Below are 18,189 nucleotides of genomic sequence, written 5' to 3'. Positions count from 1 at the left end.
AGGTACTGACAGAGCCCTCACTACAGCTCAAACAACTTGTCCAGTTCCAAATACACTTTTATCCATCCATGTCAACTTGGTTAATTTAGTATGATGTGTCACAGTCTGTCCTAGACTGCTTTTTAATTTTAAAACCTCAGGTTTTATGTGCTTCAGAAAATACCTACATTTAATGCGTAGTCCCTACTGAAGCTGAGGGTGATTTTATCACAGTTTATATTAAAATTACCTCTTCCCCCAAACCTGAGGACTTGAAAGAAAACAAAACAAACCTTCCACTGGAATTTAAATCCTAGCTGTATTTATTATTTATTAATCTATTGATGCACCTCTCCTTTCCTTGAATCAACAGCCTGAGATTTTAATTTTGTTTTCCCCAAACCATTAGTGTGACTGTTCATCTGGAAGATGTTTGTCACCCATTTGGATTAAGCGTTTTAGTGTTATGCCATTATTTAAACTAAAAAACCCCAACCAACAGGACTTCATTGTTTTGAGGTCATAAATATTCCAGGTTGTCTCCTTCTATATTTATAAAGTGACATCACAATTTGTAGCGCTACAATTTAGCCTTAACTACAACATTGTAAAGTCCCTATTTGAGCATGTGAGACACTTGTTTATTGACATGATAAATTTAAACCACATGCACCCAGAAAAACAGCACTTGCTTATTTGCAAAGCCTGCTGAGAGCTACCACACCACCTTGGGTTGTGGGCTCATTAGATCTCAACCTAAACAAGGTCAGGCCAGGTCAGCACACTTGAATGAATGACATTCAGAGGAGAGCCAGTGTTTTCTGTGATTAAGGAGGTGGGAGTCTTCCACTTGTAAACTTTCCAGAAGGCCTGAAAAGGTGCTAAAAGGGATATTGCCACTGGATGCCATTTTTTGAGCCAAAGGCAGACCCCCAAATCTTTCACACTTGTGCTCATAAAAGCCCATGTCAGCTTTGCACAGGCACAGAGATATGAGCAAGCAAATTCCCAAAGTTTGTGTCATACCATGTCCATCTGCTGGCAAAGTGCTGTGGGTGCCAATACACTGCCTTTCATCAATGCCAGTCTGCAACTTTCTGAACTGTGTGTAAATATAGCAGTATGCTCTAAATAGTCCAAGGCATCTGACTCAAAATAGCTGGAGGATTCAGCTGTATCACTTTTAGATACCAGTTGAAGTTTTCCATCATTCTTTGTAATCTGGAAATATTGCACAAATTTGAAATATTTTATAAAGGATCTTTAGAAGTGAGCTTACAATCATAAATGGGGAGCCAGCTCACACAGGCAGGAAGTGTTTAATACTATAAAGCAGCCCTGCTAAGCAATACAGAACAGAGAAATGTAAGGAGAACTACAAAAGAAACCAGCAAAAAGATGTACAGGTTCTCTTGAAGATACCTGACCTTTTTTTTTTTTTTTTTTTTTTTCTTTAATGAGTGGCAGAACCAAACAGGTGTCGTTTTTGAGGGCAGTTTTTGTACCTGCATAAAAGCTTGTACTGCCAGGGGAGTATGAACTGCAGCAGCTGAGCAAGCAGCACCAAGAAGGGAATAACAGCACTAATAACAGCAAACTAATTGTGTTGTGCTTCCATAGAGCACTAAGTGCATTTTTAAATTTGCTTCCAGTCCTTGATGGCCTCACACTTAAGTAGAACTGAAGACATCTCCTAAAGACTTCCGTTCCTCCTCCTCACTCCTTCAAAATTCCCACATTTGCACCCCTGGCTGTCCATTGCCAGCACAGAATAATGTTGGCAGAGTCAGAAACTCTGAGGAATTGCCACAGTGAACAGAATACTCATCTATAACATGTTGCCTTTGGGATTCGTCTCTGTAGGTCTGAACTTCCTGCCTGATCAGGGTTTTGGCTCTGCTGCCAAACCTATAGAAGGAACCACAAACCAAGCCACGACACCAAATTCCCTATTTATTAGAACCAGTGAATCCAGCTCCTCCAAAACCAATATCCTTTTATCCTTTTCGCCCAGCCCAGCACCAGAATTCTGTACAACAGCAAAGCAAGCAACAGCAGAAATTCAAAGGAATAAATAACAGTGACAAACATATAAAAAGTGCGTCAAATTTTTGAACTCTGGGGAGTTCAAAATGGAGGGGAAATGGATTATATGGCTTTTTTCATAGAAGGAGCATTGTATCACCTTGTTTGTTCATGAAGCTCATGTTATTTCATAACTTTTAACATAGAGAAATGTCAAAAGGGGCTTTGTTCACTGACCAAGAGCTACTGACACATCATGTAATGGCTTCTGCTTAGGAGCAGCCTTTGCCCCCCAAATGCCCCGTGGATGATATCAGCATGCAAAACGTCCTGTTTCTGCCTCACACAATGCACATGAACCCAGATAAATAACTGGCCATCTGCCAGCCTAAAAACAAAAAGCGGAATCTATAAACACAGATCAAAACCCACAGAGAAGAAAGGCTGGCAGACCCTTAGACAAAAGGTTCATAAAAGAAAGATTGACAAATTATTTACTGTCCAAGGCTGGCCAAAGAGTTGCGCTACAACTACAGCTAGAAAATTTGCATAAAAGAGTTCAAGGCCATACTGAATTTAAATAATGATTTTCTACCATTTAACATTCCATGAAAAAAAGAGGTATGACCAGAGAGGGCACGTGAAATTTCATTATCATGCAGAAAGCAAATTTTAAATGAAAAGCAACATGTAGAAGTACTCTATACAATGTCTGTAGTGCTTACAGAGGAAGACTTTTTACAAGTTATATACTGCTCAAAGAAAAAAAACAACATTTTTCGTAAAAGCAAGGTGTTTGTAGAATCTCAACTCCTCACAACAAAAACACTGGCAGTAATTTATATTAAGTTGATTAGGAAAGCGTTCTGTAGATTCAACCCAGACAGAGAAGCCTCAAACAAGTTCTGCAGGAAACCATATTGAAGTAGGAACAGCCTTTTTATCTTTCTGTTCCAGGAAAGAATTCTTTTTGTGATCATGTAAATGTTGGGATTTTGTTTGTTTTTGTTTTTTTTTTAAAAGCCTCCGTGTGTATGCAGCTACAGTATCTCAGAAACACAAGTGATCAGGTAGTACCCTAAACTTGCAGCTGCAATTTAGAATAGATGCACCTTGATGAGCTTGAAACCTGGTTTAATTTACAACTGTGTGATCTTTGCATGTCTCAGATTTACAGCCAATTGTGAAGAGTACATAAAGTGTTATCATTAGGAACTGCTGAATAAGAAGAAATTGAACAATTTACTAAATTGCATAAAAGCATTTACAGGCGCACAGAAAGCACAACTTAAAGAATGCAGCTTGTTGAATTCCACTTTATAGACTGTTACTCCTGTAAAGTACATACTCCTGCGCTGGGGCAGATTAAGTTCTGAAGCATAAATTAGGATCGTATTGTATTTCTCATTTTTCTCCACCAGTATCACAGCCCTGAGCACAACAGAAATACTTGAGACACCACCACAACTGCAGACTCGGGGAATGCAGTTTTGCTTCATTTGCAACTACAGTGAGGCCAGGAATTTTCACATATTTGCTGAAGGATTTTGCTTACTCCCCTACTCTTAATTAAACCGTGTTAAGCAATCAGGAGAACATGGAACTGAAAAAAAAAAAAAAAAAAAAGGAACCCCCTCTGAAATCATTTGTATCCACATCCCTGTGGCTTACACACAGCCCTTTTAACCCCTCCCCAGAAACGCAGAGGAATTTTAATAGAAGGAGCACGAGACTGTCGCATTGCCACCAAAGTCGCCCCCTTTAGTGGTGCTGACAATTTCTTCTGAGGCTTAAAAGGGCTTTGGGCTGTGAGAGGAGGTAGAAGCAGAGCAGAGGCTGTTTTGAAATCCTTGCCGGAGAATTAGAAAAAAAATAAATAAACCAACCCCAAACCACGAGCTCGATCTCCTCCAATGAAAGAGGTACCACAGGGTGTAGGCAGGTTGCCAGGCGAGCTCGGCAGCGTGACCGCACTGCATTGAGTTTCTTTAATGAAAGCCAGGAAAGAACACATTACACAGTGTTTCTTCTGAGAGCCAGCGAGCCTCCAGTGATTGAAATCAATAAAAACAGTCGGCAAGGGGCCCAGTGGGGGAAGAGAGAAATCTCCACTACAGCATTCAGTTTGCTTTCCACTTTCTCCCTCCCCCTCGAAAGTTAAACTCCGAAGATCACCATGACAAGCTGCTCCGCTCCCGGCGCTGGGAAGGCGCTGGTGCGGATTTAAAGGAAGCGAGCGCTTTCCTTCGCCTGCCTGCCTTCGCTCTGCCCCCAGCGCGAAGGAAATGAAAGGCTTGTTTGGAATTTGAATCCCGCCTGGAAAAAACTTCATTGGACAAGTGCATCGTTCTGCATTTCAGGAAAGGGATGGATTTTACGGTCAGAGAATGCTAAAAGGTGAGAGGGGGAAGAAAAGCAGGAATCCGATCCAGCCGGAGCCCACGGACAGGGTAGGATGTCCAAGCCGGAGGGGACCTCTGGAGCTGCGGGGCGGACTGCGAGCAAGTGCCTGAGCTCATCCACATCCTGAGGCACCTGGAGCGCCGGGGACACGTGACGGGCACGCCGGGCCAGGTAAGCAGAAGCCGCTTTTGACAATCCCCTGTCCCCGTCCGAAACCGAGAGAGCCTTCAGCTGCAGCCTGCCCCGCGTCCGCCCTCGTTAACCTCGGGCGATGTAACGCTAAGCTTGTCCCGTCTGAGAACCCTGTCAGGCCACTAATCCTCACTGAACTATAAACCGTGCACAAAAGCCCTTTGTTTACCCGTTTTGTGTTAGATTTGCGAGCTGACAAGGTAGGACGGGGCCATTGCGTAAGTGCAGCCCCCCCAGGAGCTGCCGCTCCGCTCGGAGCCGGGCTGACACCGCACGCTGGAGCTGCCTGGGATCTGAGAGAGCGCCAGTAATGGATTTCTAATATGGTCCATATTTATCTATTTTATTTATGTATTTTAATCACCATAGCAGCCACATACAGAACATACTTGCGCCGAGCTCCATGTGCTGCTCCGCACCGCGACTCGCAGCAGCGTGCGTGCACGGGGGGCTAGGCTGATTGTTTTGGCAAAAAGAACTTGGCAATTAGTTGTTAACACAGCCAAGGGGGATTTCTGGCACGTTGTTTAGGAACGACCGACACAGGTTTATGCAGCACGGGTGTATTTGCCGTTACCCTAATGCAAACAGGCTTTATCCCCAATAAAAATGGGGAAGGCACAGATAGCAGCTGTAGATTACAACATTCTTCTCAAGTTTTTGGCCAACTTCAGTTGATTTACGTAGACCTCAGTGAGACACAGAGAGTGAAATCAAAGCCTGCCTTCCGCAAGGCAAGCAGAAATAATGATAGCTCCATCTCTTCTCCAGCAGAGGCAGGAATTCACTGGGACAGATAATAAATAGGTGCCTGTGGAGCAAGAGCAACAATGCTTGTCCCCTTCACGCTGGTCATCGTGAGATGTTGACAGCAACACACATGCTCACTGCTGGAGAGCGACTGGATGCCTCCACTTCAATGTTTCAGAACCTCTTTATCCCCAGCCTGTAGGGTACAAAGTCTGAAGGCAGAGAGAAGAGACTCCAGCTCAGTGTCAGCAGACAGAACACAGGAATTTAGTACAGCAAGTGCAGATGTGCATCTGCAGGTGCAGTGCTGCTCTTTCCTTGGAAAACACACACTTTTAAAGGGTCACTTTGTTATTTGCACGTCATACAGAAATGGATGATTCACCCACTTAAAGAATGACCCGGAGAACACCCCCATGACCAAAAGTAAACGCTGTAAGTTGAAGCATGAACTGTTCTAATAAAGCTATGAAAATAGCTGAGGCAGTATTTAAATAGTAAGAAGTTTCTAGACTAATTTATTAATCAAGTTTTTAAATTTTCACACAAATGGATCACAAAATTATAGCTGAAGGTGTAATTAAGGAACAATCATTTACAACAAAGAAAGCAAAGTTATGATTCATAATAGAATAGGATCCTACGTGAAGTTCTGGGCATACCCACAGAGCCACAATTCATTTTGCAGAGTCAGTTCTCTGTTTTGCCTCCCCTGCACAGATCCTTTGCAGAAATGACAGCACCTTCATAGCTCAGGAATCACAGCAATCATTCCCACACCAATCAACAAGTCTGCTTTGCACTGCTCTTGGAGCTAAATTTATCCTCATGCAGAGGAACTCATTAAAGTCTTTATTTAACATTTCAGACAAGGAAAGCTTAGGTGGGACTTACACAACACATACCGCTTGTACTGACGTTCTCAAGCTGAAGTGATATTCCTCCCCATTACTCCCTCAGCAAAAATAGAAATATTACCTTTAAAGTGTGGGATATTTTTGCTCATAATGATGCATTTTTCAGAAGCCAAGTGGCATGAGTGACCACTGTTATTGGAATATCTTCTTGTCAAACACACAACATAGAAAGAAATGTATTTTCTCTATCAGAGGTTGTGATGAAATACAGATATTCTAGCAATCATATCAAGGTTTTTCAGGCCTGTCAATGTTATTAAAGCTGATCCTGTGCACAGTGACCTATCCTTCAGACTCTTCCTCTGGAAGATCTGGAAGAATCCCATGTTGCTTTGCTGGGTTGGGTACAAAAGAAAAGAACTATTGGGAGCCAATTTCTCATGTTTCTACCAGTCTTGGAGGTCCCATATCATCAGGAGAACTTTGTCCTCAACAATGAAACACATCTTCATCACAATCAGCAGTTCCTAGTAGTTCATGGCAATTGTCCTTACAGCAATCCTTGTTGGTAAAAGAGCTGTTTGAAAACAGTCCATAAGGTTTTGAAACAGTCAGAAAAGTAGATGGAAGTATTTTAAAGATGGAAGGACAAACACTTTAATATGCTCCATATAAGTCTTTCTGAAGGAAAAGATCTGGGATTATAAAAAACAAGTTGAATGGCCATTCAAAAAATGCTGAAATTCAGCAATAAAGGTGCAAACACCAGAGCCTGCTGAACACCTGGACAGCCTGTGTTCAGTGAAACAATATTCATGCCTGCACTGGGGGGAGAAGAGTGTTGCCATTCCTTTCAAATGAACATGATCTGACACTTCTTGAATATGGTAAAGCTTCAAGGTGTCTCCTTTCCTATTTATACCAGTGGTTCATGTTCACAGTGCTGGATTCACTCAGCTGAGTATATTTAGTTTGCTCAGTCTCAAATTGACAGCTTCTCTGTAATGTACCCATTCTGACTTAAAAATGGAACATAATTAACATACAGCTGGAGAAGGTACCTTTTTGCCATTTATGGGAAAGATTAGTGAAGCTGAGGATTAAATATTAAGTAGAAAATAAATGGTTACTGATCTGTAGGAAAGGTGGCTTTCCCTGCAATTCAAATGGGAATCCTTGTATTTGACTTAGGGAGACATTTTTGTTAAAAACAAGGTCAACAAAACCCATAAAAAACTTCATACCTCCTTACCAACAAGCTGTCACTGTCTTCAGCTGCAGAGTTAACAGGATGTATAGCTACAAGGAATGAATGTCCTGGGACATCTACAACAATCTCAAACCCTCCATATTCTCCCAGACCCAACAGAACTTTTTTTCCTTAATTTCTTAATAAAAGCCAGCAAAAGTTTTAGTCAGTTATACCAAGATCTTCTTCAAAACCAAGCCAAATATTCCAGAATGTGTTTCATCCATACCTACATTTAAATACACTCAGATGCACACGTAGGCAGGAACATGCAACTTTCAATTTGTGATGAACAAGACCCAAGAGAAGATACTCAGGAAAATGGAGGGGGCAGGATTCATTTCTTTAGCAGAATGTGATCATTCCATGATTCAGTCACCCTAAAATAGACACCCACAGCAGCACTTGGAACACGAGCAGCCTCTCAACTGTCCTGCACCTTCATCCCAAGCATAAGGGTATCAAAAAGCTCAGCACAACTCTTGCCTCTTGGTTTGCTTTAAAATCAGATAAATAGTTTGGGAGACAGAGAACTGGACCCTCAGTTTGGCTGAGAAAAGAGAGACATCTTTAAACAAAATAAGGAAGGAAGAAATGCAATGGGCATTACTGGTTTTTGCATTTGACTTCCTGCCTAGTGATAACCAGAGGCAGATGACTGAGATTTGTGTGAAATGATCCTTTTTCTAAATATATATAATTTCCACTGAGACCTTTGAACACCTGTATGCAGAATTTGAAAATGTTTAAAGAAACAAGTACTATAAAACTGCCACTCAACATCTTGTTTTAAGAAGTTCTTCCTCAAGGAGAATGGTAAAAGAGGAATGTTTTTAAGAGCTGGCATGAATTACACAATCAAATTTTCCTTCAGGTCTGCATGCTGCTCTTCAAATCCCCATGAACAAGTGCAAGTGGTACTTAACATGACTGGTAGGGAGAAAGAATTTGAATTTGTTTGTAAGTTTAAAATGGTCTCCTGAAAGTTCCTTAAGAAAATTCCATCCATAATTTTCAAAGTCTTTGAAAATAAAGTGCAACCCATTCCAAAATCCTATTTATTTAGCCATGCTCTACATGCTTTCTGTTCTTGTGAACTGTCTGGTAACTATACATCTATGATAACAACTTTTAAGCTTTACAAATTTATCACACAGCTGAAAATACTGAAATGACATCTGGTTTTTATAGCATCAGGTGTGCCTTCATTATGCGTTTGTGAGGCAGAGCAGAAAATTGAAAAACAATTATGATTTGAGAAGCTAAATTAAAACCTGTTGACTCTTTAGTAAAAATGTTCCATAAAACCTGTTTGTATTCCAGCAGACCACACTGAAAAGTATCATTGTGAAAGCAGCACAACACAAGGTGTTGGTAGTGTTTGCTTATTTTGGAATGAAGGCATCTCGAAAATTATCCTAAAATAAATTTATATTAATTAGCATTTCAATAATAAGTAGCTTAAGCATATTTATAAAGTAAGTATTAGAATTTACATGGACAGAATTTACAATTTATGATCGTTTTAAACCCAGGCTTTACCTGCTGAACTTACATTTTACATCTTTGATAAACCAAGTATAAATACAACAGGAAGCAACAGCTGCCCACATAATTTTAAAGCTAAGTACAAAACAGAGTGGAAAACTACAGATGGAAGAATATGTGAGACACAGGAAAGCCTGGACTCAGCAACGGGAGGATTAAGTTTATCACATACCTGTTCTGTTATCATGTAATTTTGCAGGGATCAAAAGAAAGTTTTAAGATAGGAACAACAAGGAACTTCTGCATGGCACACAGGGCAGCACAGGACTGGAGATGGTCATTAGAGAAGGCAGATGGTCAAAGGTAAATGTTTGAGTTGTTACTGAACCAAGAGTCAACATTTCCATAGTGCACAGGGATAATGGCTACAGTGGGATTAGACTGCAGAGCTTTGGAAGTGGTTTGTGCCTGGCAGAAAAAAAGAAGAGCAAAAGAAGAGAGGGAGAAACAGCAAATGGCGGGTCCATCTCCAGGGAAATCCTGATCTTCAAAACAAAATTTTAAAAAATTAAGTAGTCTGGAAAAAAGCCAAGATGTCATAATTCATTGTTGAATGGCAACAGAAAAGCTTTGTATTTCTTTTTGGAATTGCAAACAATAAAATATATGTTGAGACCGAAAAATTAAACTAAAATTGAAAAGAAAATATTCTGCCTTAATGAGAAACATTCCATTTTTGTGAATGTGAAATGAGCAAGCAGATATGATATTTCTCTGTTGAAGACTGAAGTAAAAGTCAATATGTTTCCTAAAACATGTTAAGTAAAATTGCAGTCTCCAAAGGAAAAAAAAAAATCAAGTTTCACAAAGAAATTTCCTTATCTTTTCTTTTTTTTTACGCTTTCTTTAAAAAAATAATACTTGCCCTTGCAATACTGGGAGCTAAAATTGTACTGGAAGGTCATAAGGTGGAAAATGGAGATAAGATCTCCTGCCAGGGATGCAGGAAGCATGGTTACTGAAATGTGAAGTCAAGGACAACAGGGAACTCTGGAAAAGTTGGGGAAGCCAGGAAAATCAGAACCTGTTTTTCTATTAAGATAGCAAAGACAAAACATTGTACTTCCTGCACAGATTCTTCCAGATTCACTGAGTGAACTCTTCAGTTATTTAAGGCTTTCCTAAAATCTGTCATTGAACCTTAAAATCTTTTGACTCCAAAAATTCCAAAGCAGTTTTGAAGCACTGGCTTTTCTCCCATTGTACGTGACCAACAAAGCATCCAGGAACAGTAAGTGGTGAAAATTCATGACAGATTCCAACTTTCAAGTTGTCACAGCCACATTTATATAATTTAAGAACCTGATGACCTAAGTCTGCCATACCTTATGAACAATAGGAATAGAAAATCTGAAATAAATACACGAAATGCATGAAACAGCAGCAAGACCAGGAGAGATTGAGGTTGTGCAGAATGATGACAGACCTGGGCCCCACAGCTTCCACAAAATGGAAAGCTGAGCTTAGCCACCAAAGGAATTCTGCAGGAGACAAACAGTGAGCAAAACTCCGAGTAGTTGGTAATAAAAGTTTGCATAACATTTTTCAACTAGCTTGTAATTATTTTAGGGCATCTGAGAGTTTGGAAAGGTACCATATCATGGTTTAACAACTGTAATTAACATAATTAACAGTTCTGGTCTATGCTTTCTAATGTTTAGGTGCATGATTCAATTCTAGTTGCAGTCAGGGTTTCTAAATTTCGAGTGTTTTTAAGCATCAGCAGAACATTCTATTACTGCATTGCTGGGCTAGGTTTGGCCAAGGGTGAGATGTTGTGATTAGCAATATCTAATCTGAGATGCAATTTCATAATTACTTCAAGGATTTCTGCTGCTCTAAAAAAAGCAGTGGGAATTATTTGAACAACCAAAAAAAGAACAGTGATATATACCAAGAATTCAAACAGCACCCAAAATGGAGAGAAATGCATAAACTCTGCATACAGGAGGCCCTCACTGGCAAAATATATAGAATGTTCTTAAGTTGACAGTTTTATAACTCTAAATGGTTTCGCAAATGAAATCCAAACAAAAGAGCAGAGATGTACTCTAAATCACTCAGCAATTGCTAGTTAGAAAAACCAGCAACCACTAACTCCTGCAAACAAAAACAGTTGCCTTAGGAAAGCTTAATGAATGGAAAAGATGTCAGAGTTTTTGTTGTTCTTCTTTCAGCTTTATTTTTCTGTATTCCTGAATCTGTACACATAATGATTCAGTTCACCCTGACAAATACTGTATAACCAACTATCAATCACACCAACTTTTTATATGTTGAGAGCAGTCAGATACCAAGTGATAAAGCGAGTTCAGGCAGAGGGCATATGTTAAGCAGCTGTGAGTCCTTTACTCTGTCTGCAACCTAAAAGCTTAATGTCATTACACAGAGCTCTGATTTCTTCCTTGCCTGCCCTACACTAGAATACCCACATTATATGGAATAGAGATTATTAACTTAATGGAAGAAATACAGCCATGTAGTGACTGCAGTGGGACAAACAAGGTGCTTATAAATTAGATGGAGCTTATTCTGCTTACAGTGAAAGATTACACAACCAAGTGCTGCTGTTTAGGCTCTAAAGAAATCTTTACACTTATGAATAAAAATCTCAGGTAATAGTTTTAGCACCAATTTAAACCTGCATAAGTCAGTACTGCTGCCAAAGGACACTCTCCATCTCCCACCTCTTCCTCGGCACAAATGTTTGCTGAGTTTTGCAAACCCATTTGGGTGAAAATTACCTCTCTGCCCCCTCACAAAGGTTACTTTATTACCAAATCAGTTTGTTAATTTGATTCACTGTGAACATTTCTGCCAGCAAAAAGAGGAGGTGACAGAAAGGTGGAAGCAAGTGGAGGTGCAGTGTGTGAGATCCCATTTTTTTGCACCCTCTGGCTGAAATCACCATTCCTTAAAATAAAATTGTAAAATACGTAATGTTGCTATGTGTATCCTACCTTTTACATATTGGGGTGATGAACTGCAGCTTCTCAACTCTCAAATTACCAAAGATCATTTGGTATTTGTTGCTCTTTAGTAGAATCATGCATTGCTGTTCTGGGCATTCAGTTATTTCTCCCTAATTTCAAAATGACTGTAGAGGTCTCGTAAAGGCAGAAAGCATCATTTCTGCTTCCAAGGGCCTGAAGTCAGGTGTTTCATATTATTAGAAAAATATAATTGTAATTTATTGCAGATGCAAACAAGTAAATTTTAAAAATGGCAACAGACACTCAGTATAGCAATTAATAAATGTCCTCCTACAGTGTACAGGACTCACATTTCCACAATGCTGGAGCATTTGTATAAAAGGGAAGTTCCCCTCTGTTCTCCATCCTCTCCAGTGGGCTGCTGCTTCAGTTTCTCCTCTGGCTGGTGGAGCTGTGACTCCCTGACCTGCAGTGTTTCCCTGTCCAGGACAGACTGTGGTTACCTGCCCATCAGAAACTCCTTGGCACAGCCAGGGAGCAAACAGGCAGCTCTCACTGGAGCTGCCAAGGTTTTGCAGCCATTTCAAGGTACAACTCCAGTGAGAAGATGCTGGTTTGCTTCCTTCAGTGTCAGATGAGCAGGAAAATCCCCTTCACTCCCTGCCTCCACATCAGTGCTCAACAAACACATCAGAAACAAGTCTTCTGTGGCAAAAAGCCATGGGTTTCCCTGCTCATTCTGGAGTGGGCAATGGTAGCAGTCAATTACTGAACTGCTCCAGCAGTTCCACAGATGATGACTGAGTTCAAAATGAAATTTCACTTGTATCATTTAGCTAATTAAACAAATAAATGCTGCCATCTAATAATAATTCATAACCATAACTTCATTAAGATATGTAATATAATAAAGAAAACAGGTTATCTTCATATGCTGTACAAATAAAAACATATTGCAAGATGTGGTCAAGGCAGTTCAAGAACAGCAAGTGTTGCCGTCCCCTGTCCTTCCCTTTGCTTTTCCTTTTGGACTTGCATCACAACATTCAGTTCAGCAATGACTCAAAGCAAGTGGCCTGTTAGGAATTAAGCTCTTGCAGCCTTTAAAAAAGCCTCACAATTCTGTGCACAGAACATCCAATAGTCACCCAAGTCTGTAAGCTCACACACTGTGATAGGAGATGCTACCAGCAGAACAGAACAGAGCAGTTGTAAGAATCAACTGAGATTTTGAAATCTTACTGCCAAAACTTTAGTTTGGTCTATTTAAAACTCTTTGTCATAGGTAGGATGCAAAAATGTCTTTGACATGCCTGTGTGGCTCTGAGTCCACTCCTGCTATTAGCTAATTAGTAGAAAATCTTACCCTAACAGTGTGAAAAAGGAGTTCACAGCTTCTACTTCCAGAGCAGAAAGAAGAATGGTATCTAATATCAATGATTCAAACACTGCCAGGATCTTAAAGCACTTCCACTGAGTTAGAAGTTAATCAGACATCTTAATTGAGAATTTCCACCTGGGAACTGTGTTTATTTAGTGACAGGACAGACTGTTTTGCTTTCTGAACTCACACACATAGAAACGTGTTTATCTCAAATTCAAACTAATGTTTATCCCAAATTCAAACTGATGTTCAACTATCAGGTTCTGTTTCTGCCAAATATATATATATATATATATACTTCAGCCAATCAGTGTATCTACAGAAGAAGTAAGGACTTAAATTTGACACAGTGGTGTGACTTTCTCTCAAGTAAAAGGATAAAATAAAAAGAGTGTGAACTTCCACAGTTCAGTTGTTTCATGAAGAACTAAAAAAAAAAAAATTGTTTGGCTTATTTTCAAGAAAAAGGTCTTTTATTTTGATCACAGTACTTAGGGTCATCAGTGTAGAGGTAATGACACAGAGAACTGTTCAGGTACAAAATGTCTAATTCTTCAAACATTTGGTGAATTTGTTTTCTAAACCTAAAGCAATATTTGATCAGTTGAACAAATACTTGAAATGCATTTGGCTAGTTATCTATTTAGAAAGAGAACAAATTTATTTAAAAGGGTTTCTTTTACCCTTTAGTCACCACAGAACAAAAGTTAGATTGAGCTCACAGGATTTTAGGATTTTTAAAAATTTTTTTTAACCTGGTCTCAGATTAGATCTCCTCAGAGATTATTGCTGTCAGGACACCAGTGATAATGGGAAATGTTTTAGGAATAGGAGTGCTTTAACAGGAAAAGACATACATGCTGTAAGAACTGATATGGCAAAACACTCTACCACTCAAGTAAGCAGAGCTGGTTTAGGATGTCTGTGTCATTTAGGAAAAAGGAGCACACATTTGACAGTAGGAGCATGCATATTAAAATCTGCACAAAAGTTCTGACTAACTACGAAAGACAAAGTCTAAAGTGAAAAGTGCAGTCATATCAAGGTTTGTTTTCAGTTTAAAGCTGGCACATGATCAAAAGACTTGAGACACAGTTGTTGCTTGAAAATGGATAATTAGCCTGAAACACCTCCTCAGCTGTTCAGCCAATAAATTTACTAGAAATAAAAGGAGAAAAGTATCTAATACAGCTCCTCTTACAAGCAACTGTCAAGAGTTTTTTAGGCATTTTTATCTATTCAAAGAGTAGATCTACTGCCAAACTGCCTGTATATCTTTCCTTTCTAAATAAAAAACTACTTTAGATACACATTGGGAGATGTCAGAAACATAATCCATATAACAGAGCACACAGACCTCTAAAGGCTTCTAAAATCCTTCATCCCTAGTAAAAGGCCTGTATCTTTCATTACTTTCATGGCTTCTTAGATTAAGGCTTGTATTTGGATTTCAGTCAAATTAGGCTTAATGTTCCTGATACTGTCGCAATTTCAAATATCTTATTTTTCCTAATTCTGTCCCAAAACTTTTAGAATGTCTGTCTTCCTTGCAGAGTTATGTGGTTGCAGTAGGACACCAACTGCAGGTTCTCTGAAATTCTTCTGAAGTCACACTGAGGGAGATGCCATTTGTGAATTTTGCTTTAGCATATGTTCAGTATATAAAGTTATTTAAGTGCTGTACAATAAATAACACAGCAACATAAGCTTTCAACACATTTTGAAGTAAAGTCATAAAAACAGTCTTGTTTTGGCCAAAGTGCAAAAATTTATTCGCAACAAATGTTGCAAATAGGAAGCCACAGAATCCACTACAAAGACAGACAATTCCATAGCATTTTTGTGGCTCTTTCTCCAGAGTGATAATCAGAATTGTAAAAACTAGGCCATACAATACCTGGCCTGCTGGGTTATCAGTGTGTTTTGTAGCCCTGTCCCCACGGCACGTGCTCAGCTGTAGATGACAACAGCAGCATGAGGGATAAGCCACAGCAGCACTTCTGGGCCTTCATTAACACAGAACCCAGGGTACAAAGGGCTCCACAGCAAGTGGAGAGGAAAATGGATTTATGGTATCGGTACAGGCAATGCATTTTAAAGAGCTGGAGCGACTCCACAGTAATTAAGAACTTCTTGGGATAATCGTTCACAGAGTTTATCTGGCTTGTGGTGACTTCCAGGCAGGGATCTTGCAGAAGTGAGTAATTAGAACCTATTACAATAAGATTAAGATGTCTTTGCCTGAGCAAGCATTGGATGCAGCATCATCCTTCAGGAAGAATGATGGGTGAAGGTGTTAGCTGCACTCCCACCAGTTCTTCTGGAAACTCTTAGGTGGAGACACATCTGACAGAGCTGCAGAATTCTTTCAGTGCTCATGAGGACACTCTGGGTTGCTCACATGTGTGTCCACTGCCTTCTGCAGTTGGTTGGTTATTCAAGGACCACTGAGCAGGGCAGGTACCACTTTGGGTGGGAAGGTCTCCAGGTGACAGGAACACTGCTCCTGGCACATGATGGAGCACTTTGCTTACCCATGTCTGTCACTACAAGCAGCACTCGTTAGTTTTGGAGCACTGGGTGTCACCAACTGCCTGGTTTGAATTTTGTATGATGCCTGGATCATTTGAGGAGCTTCTAGTGTAAGGTGCCAGCTGGATCACTGGCTTAGGCTTTGCATTTTGGCCTACTGAAAAAAGTGACCTTCAGTCACATTCCCTTCTGAGCCTTTGAGTGAGGTGAATTGAGGAGGGGGAAGAACTAAAAATACATGAAAAACTCGTAATGCTAATTCAGTTTGGTATGCTCATAGAGCTCACATGACTGATATGAAATCCCTCACAATTGTGAGTAATTAAGAACTGTAACTCAACAAATAAAAAGTGTTTGTAGGCAAAACCACAACTGGATCCTCCCTTGCAGCAGAACTGTCTGATAAGGTCTGGACTTCCATATTTTCTCATGTTATTTTGTGAAGGCATCCCAGTTCAAATGGTTTCCTGATCAAAGATAACATATGGCACCAGAAAGAAACGAGTCTTTCCAGAGCTGCCAACTCACTGCACCTTCAGCACTGAATCACAACAGAACCTTTAAACTGGAATGTTTCTGAAATGCCAAGTCTAATGCAGATACCAACACTAAACTTACTGTACTGTGCCCAAAAACTGCAAGAAATCGAACAAAGGAATTCATAATCTCTACAAGTAAGATCTGTGAAAGGTGCTTTACCCTGGGAACAGTATTATCAAATTCAGTTCCAGTCTGGAAGTTCAGAAAAGAAAGGAAACATTAGCATTTTTCTACTTTAAGAAACAAGGGGAAAACAAAAATATTTGAATACTTTCTTTCTTACTTTGAATGCTCTCTTTCTCAGCATCAGATTCATTATACCAAGTCATCACAAACCTGTGTATTTCTGGTTACTGAAAGACTTGTGGGCTAATATAGGGGAAAAAAAAATCACTTAAGTCAGACTTCATCCATACTGTTCTCACAATGTGGATGACACAATGTAATAATTTTAATTTCTTCATTTGGAATGGTCTCTCATATAGTTTATTCTTTCTGGCCTGATTTAAAGTATAAAACCCCCAAATTATAAAAATACATTAATATTTTAGCCTTTTTGGATTTGCTGTATTTTTTTTTACTTTATCAGGCCTGAAATCCTAGGAATACCTTTCTCTGAAGAAAATACTCTCTTATGTACCCATGCAAAAAGAATATTTAGTATTCAATCCTTTTAGCTGCAAAATCAAATGCCCCAATGGAACACAAAAAGGAATCAACATCAGACATACATTTCAAACACATTATACAAGTGATTAAAGAAAAAAGGAAAGAAATCTAAAATAAACCTACTTGCATAACAGCCTGTGCACAACCCCTTGAGATTTTAGAGTGGGATAAATATGTTTCAGACTGTGCCACTAATGTGACATTTTAATGGTGTGAGAGCAATAAACAAAACTTCTTAGAGATAGATAATAAATGATAAAAGTCTGCTATACAATTCAAAGGCCCAAATAAACAAATCTGCATTGATCTTTTTCTGCCGAGAGTGGACATCTCACCAAACCTGGTGATGGATGCAAGAAAGTCGAAAATGTTGTCACTTTTTCTGGACAATGAAGCAAAACCACAGAACCAACAGGAGAAGCAGCCAAGTTTAGCCACCACATTTGGCTACTTGTATTTATATCCTATAAAAACACAGGCAGCATCTAAACAAGGATACAATTGTCATTCCTTTGTAAGAAAATGATTAGTTGCACTATGCTAATAACATGCTCTGAAGTAGCGAGGAATCAGAATCAATTTTCATGAAGTAATAATACCAGATTGTGATTCCACACTTCAGTAATAATATTTTCTGCTGTAAATGTGCAGCAAAGATGTGTGCAGCCAAGGGATGGTAAATACAGATCCAGGGAATTATGCAGCATCTGGTCCAAGCCAGTTACAAGAGAGGGCAGGGGAGGAGGACACAGGAGGACACGTTCTGAGCTACGATGGCTTATGCTGATAAGAGAAGTGGCTGGAAGTACTCCTTGGATGAGCTCATTTCGTACTGTGAGCATGATGCTATCACAGAAGTGTTTAAAATGAAAGCCAGCACAGAGATTCCCGTTATTTTGCTTGACTCAGAAAAAAAGAAAAATCATTTACACTGAAAGCTTTGTCTTCATTCTTATCACGAAGTGTGAGTTACACAATGTGTCATCACAGGAATTGCATGTCCCAAGAAAAAACTCTTGATTTCATTTAATTTAAAATGAGACAGAACTGGGTCAATTTGATATACCATGATGACTGCTTTGTTTATCAACAAAGACCATGTACTATTGCCCATAACTCAGTTTTAAG

The 18,189-nt window shown here is 39.5% G+C and overlaps 2 protein-coding genes across 2 annotated transcripts in view; one reads left to right on the top strand and one right to left on the bottom strand.

Annotated features, from left to right (window-relative positions):
* CUNH7orf50 (chromosome unknown C7orf50 homolog) overlaps positions 1-4,014 on the bottom strand; it is a 32,609-nt gene extending 28,595 nt beyond the window's left edge. The window contains exon 1 of the mRNA XM_039731933.1: positions 3,891-4,014. Coding sequence (XP_039587867.1) covers positions 3,891-3,983 — 93 coding nt within the window. The 5' untranslated portion in view covers positions 3,984-4,014. The remainder of the gene's footprint in view (positions 1-3,890) is intronic.
* An 81-nt stretch (positions 4,015-4,095) lies between these two features.
* The window catches only part of GPR146 (G protein-coupled receptor 146), a 48,829-nt gene continuing 34,735 nt past the window's right edge, over positions 4,096-18,189 (top strand). Inside the window, exon 1 of the mRNA XM_039731930.1 lies at positions 4,096-4,578. The gene's annotated coding sequence lies outside the window, so the exon portion shown is untranslated. The remainder of the gene's footprint in view (positions 4,579-18,189) is intronic.

This window comes from Passer montanus, unplaced genomic scaffold, assembly GCF_014805655.1.
Source record: "Passer montanus isolate IOZ18808 unplaced genomic scaffold, ASM1480565v1 scaffold8, whole genome shotgun sequence".
NCBI lineage: Eukaryota > Metazoa > Chordata > Aves > Passeriformes > Passeridae > Passer > Passer montanus.
Note: the sequence above shows the minus strand (reverse complement) of the source record. Positions and strands in the feature narration are given on the sequence as shown.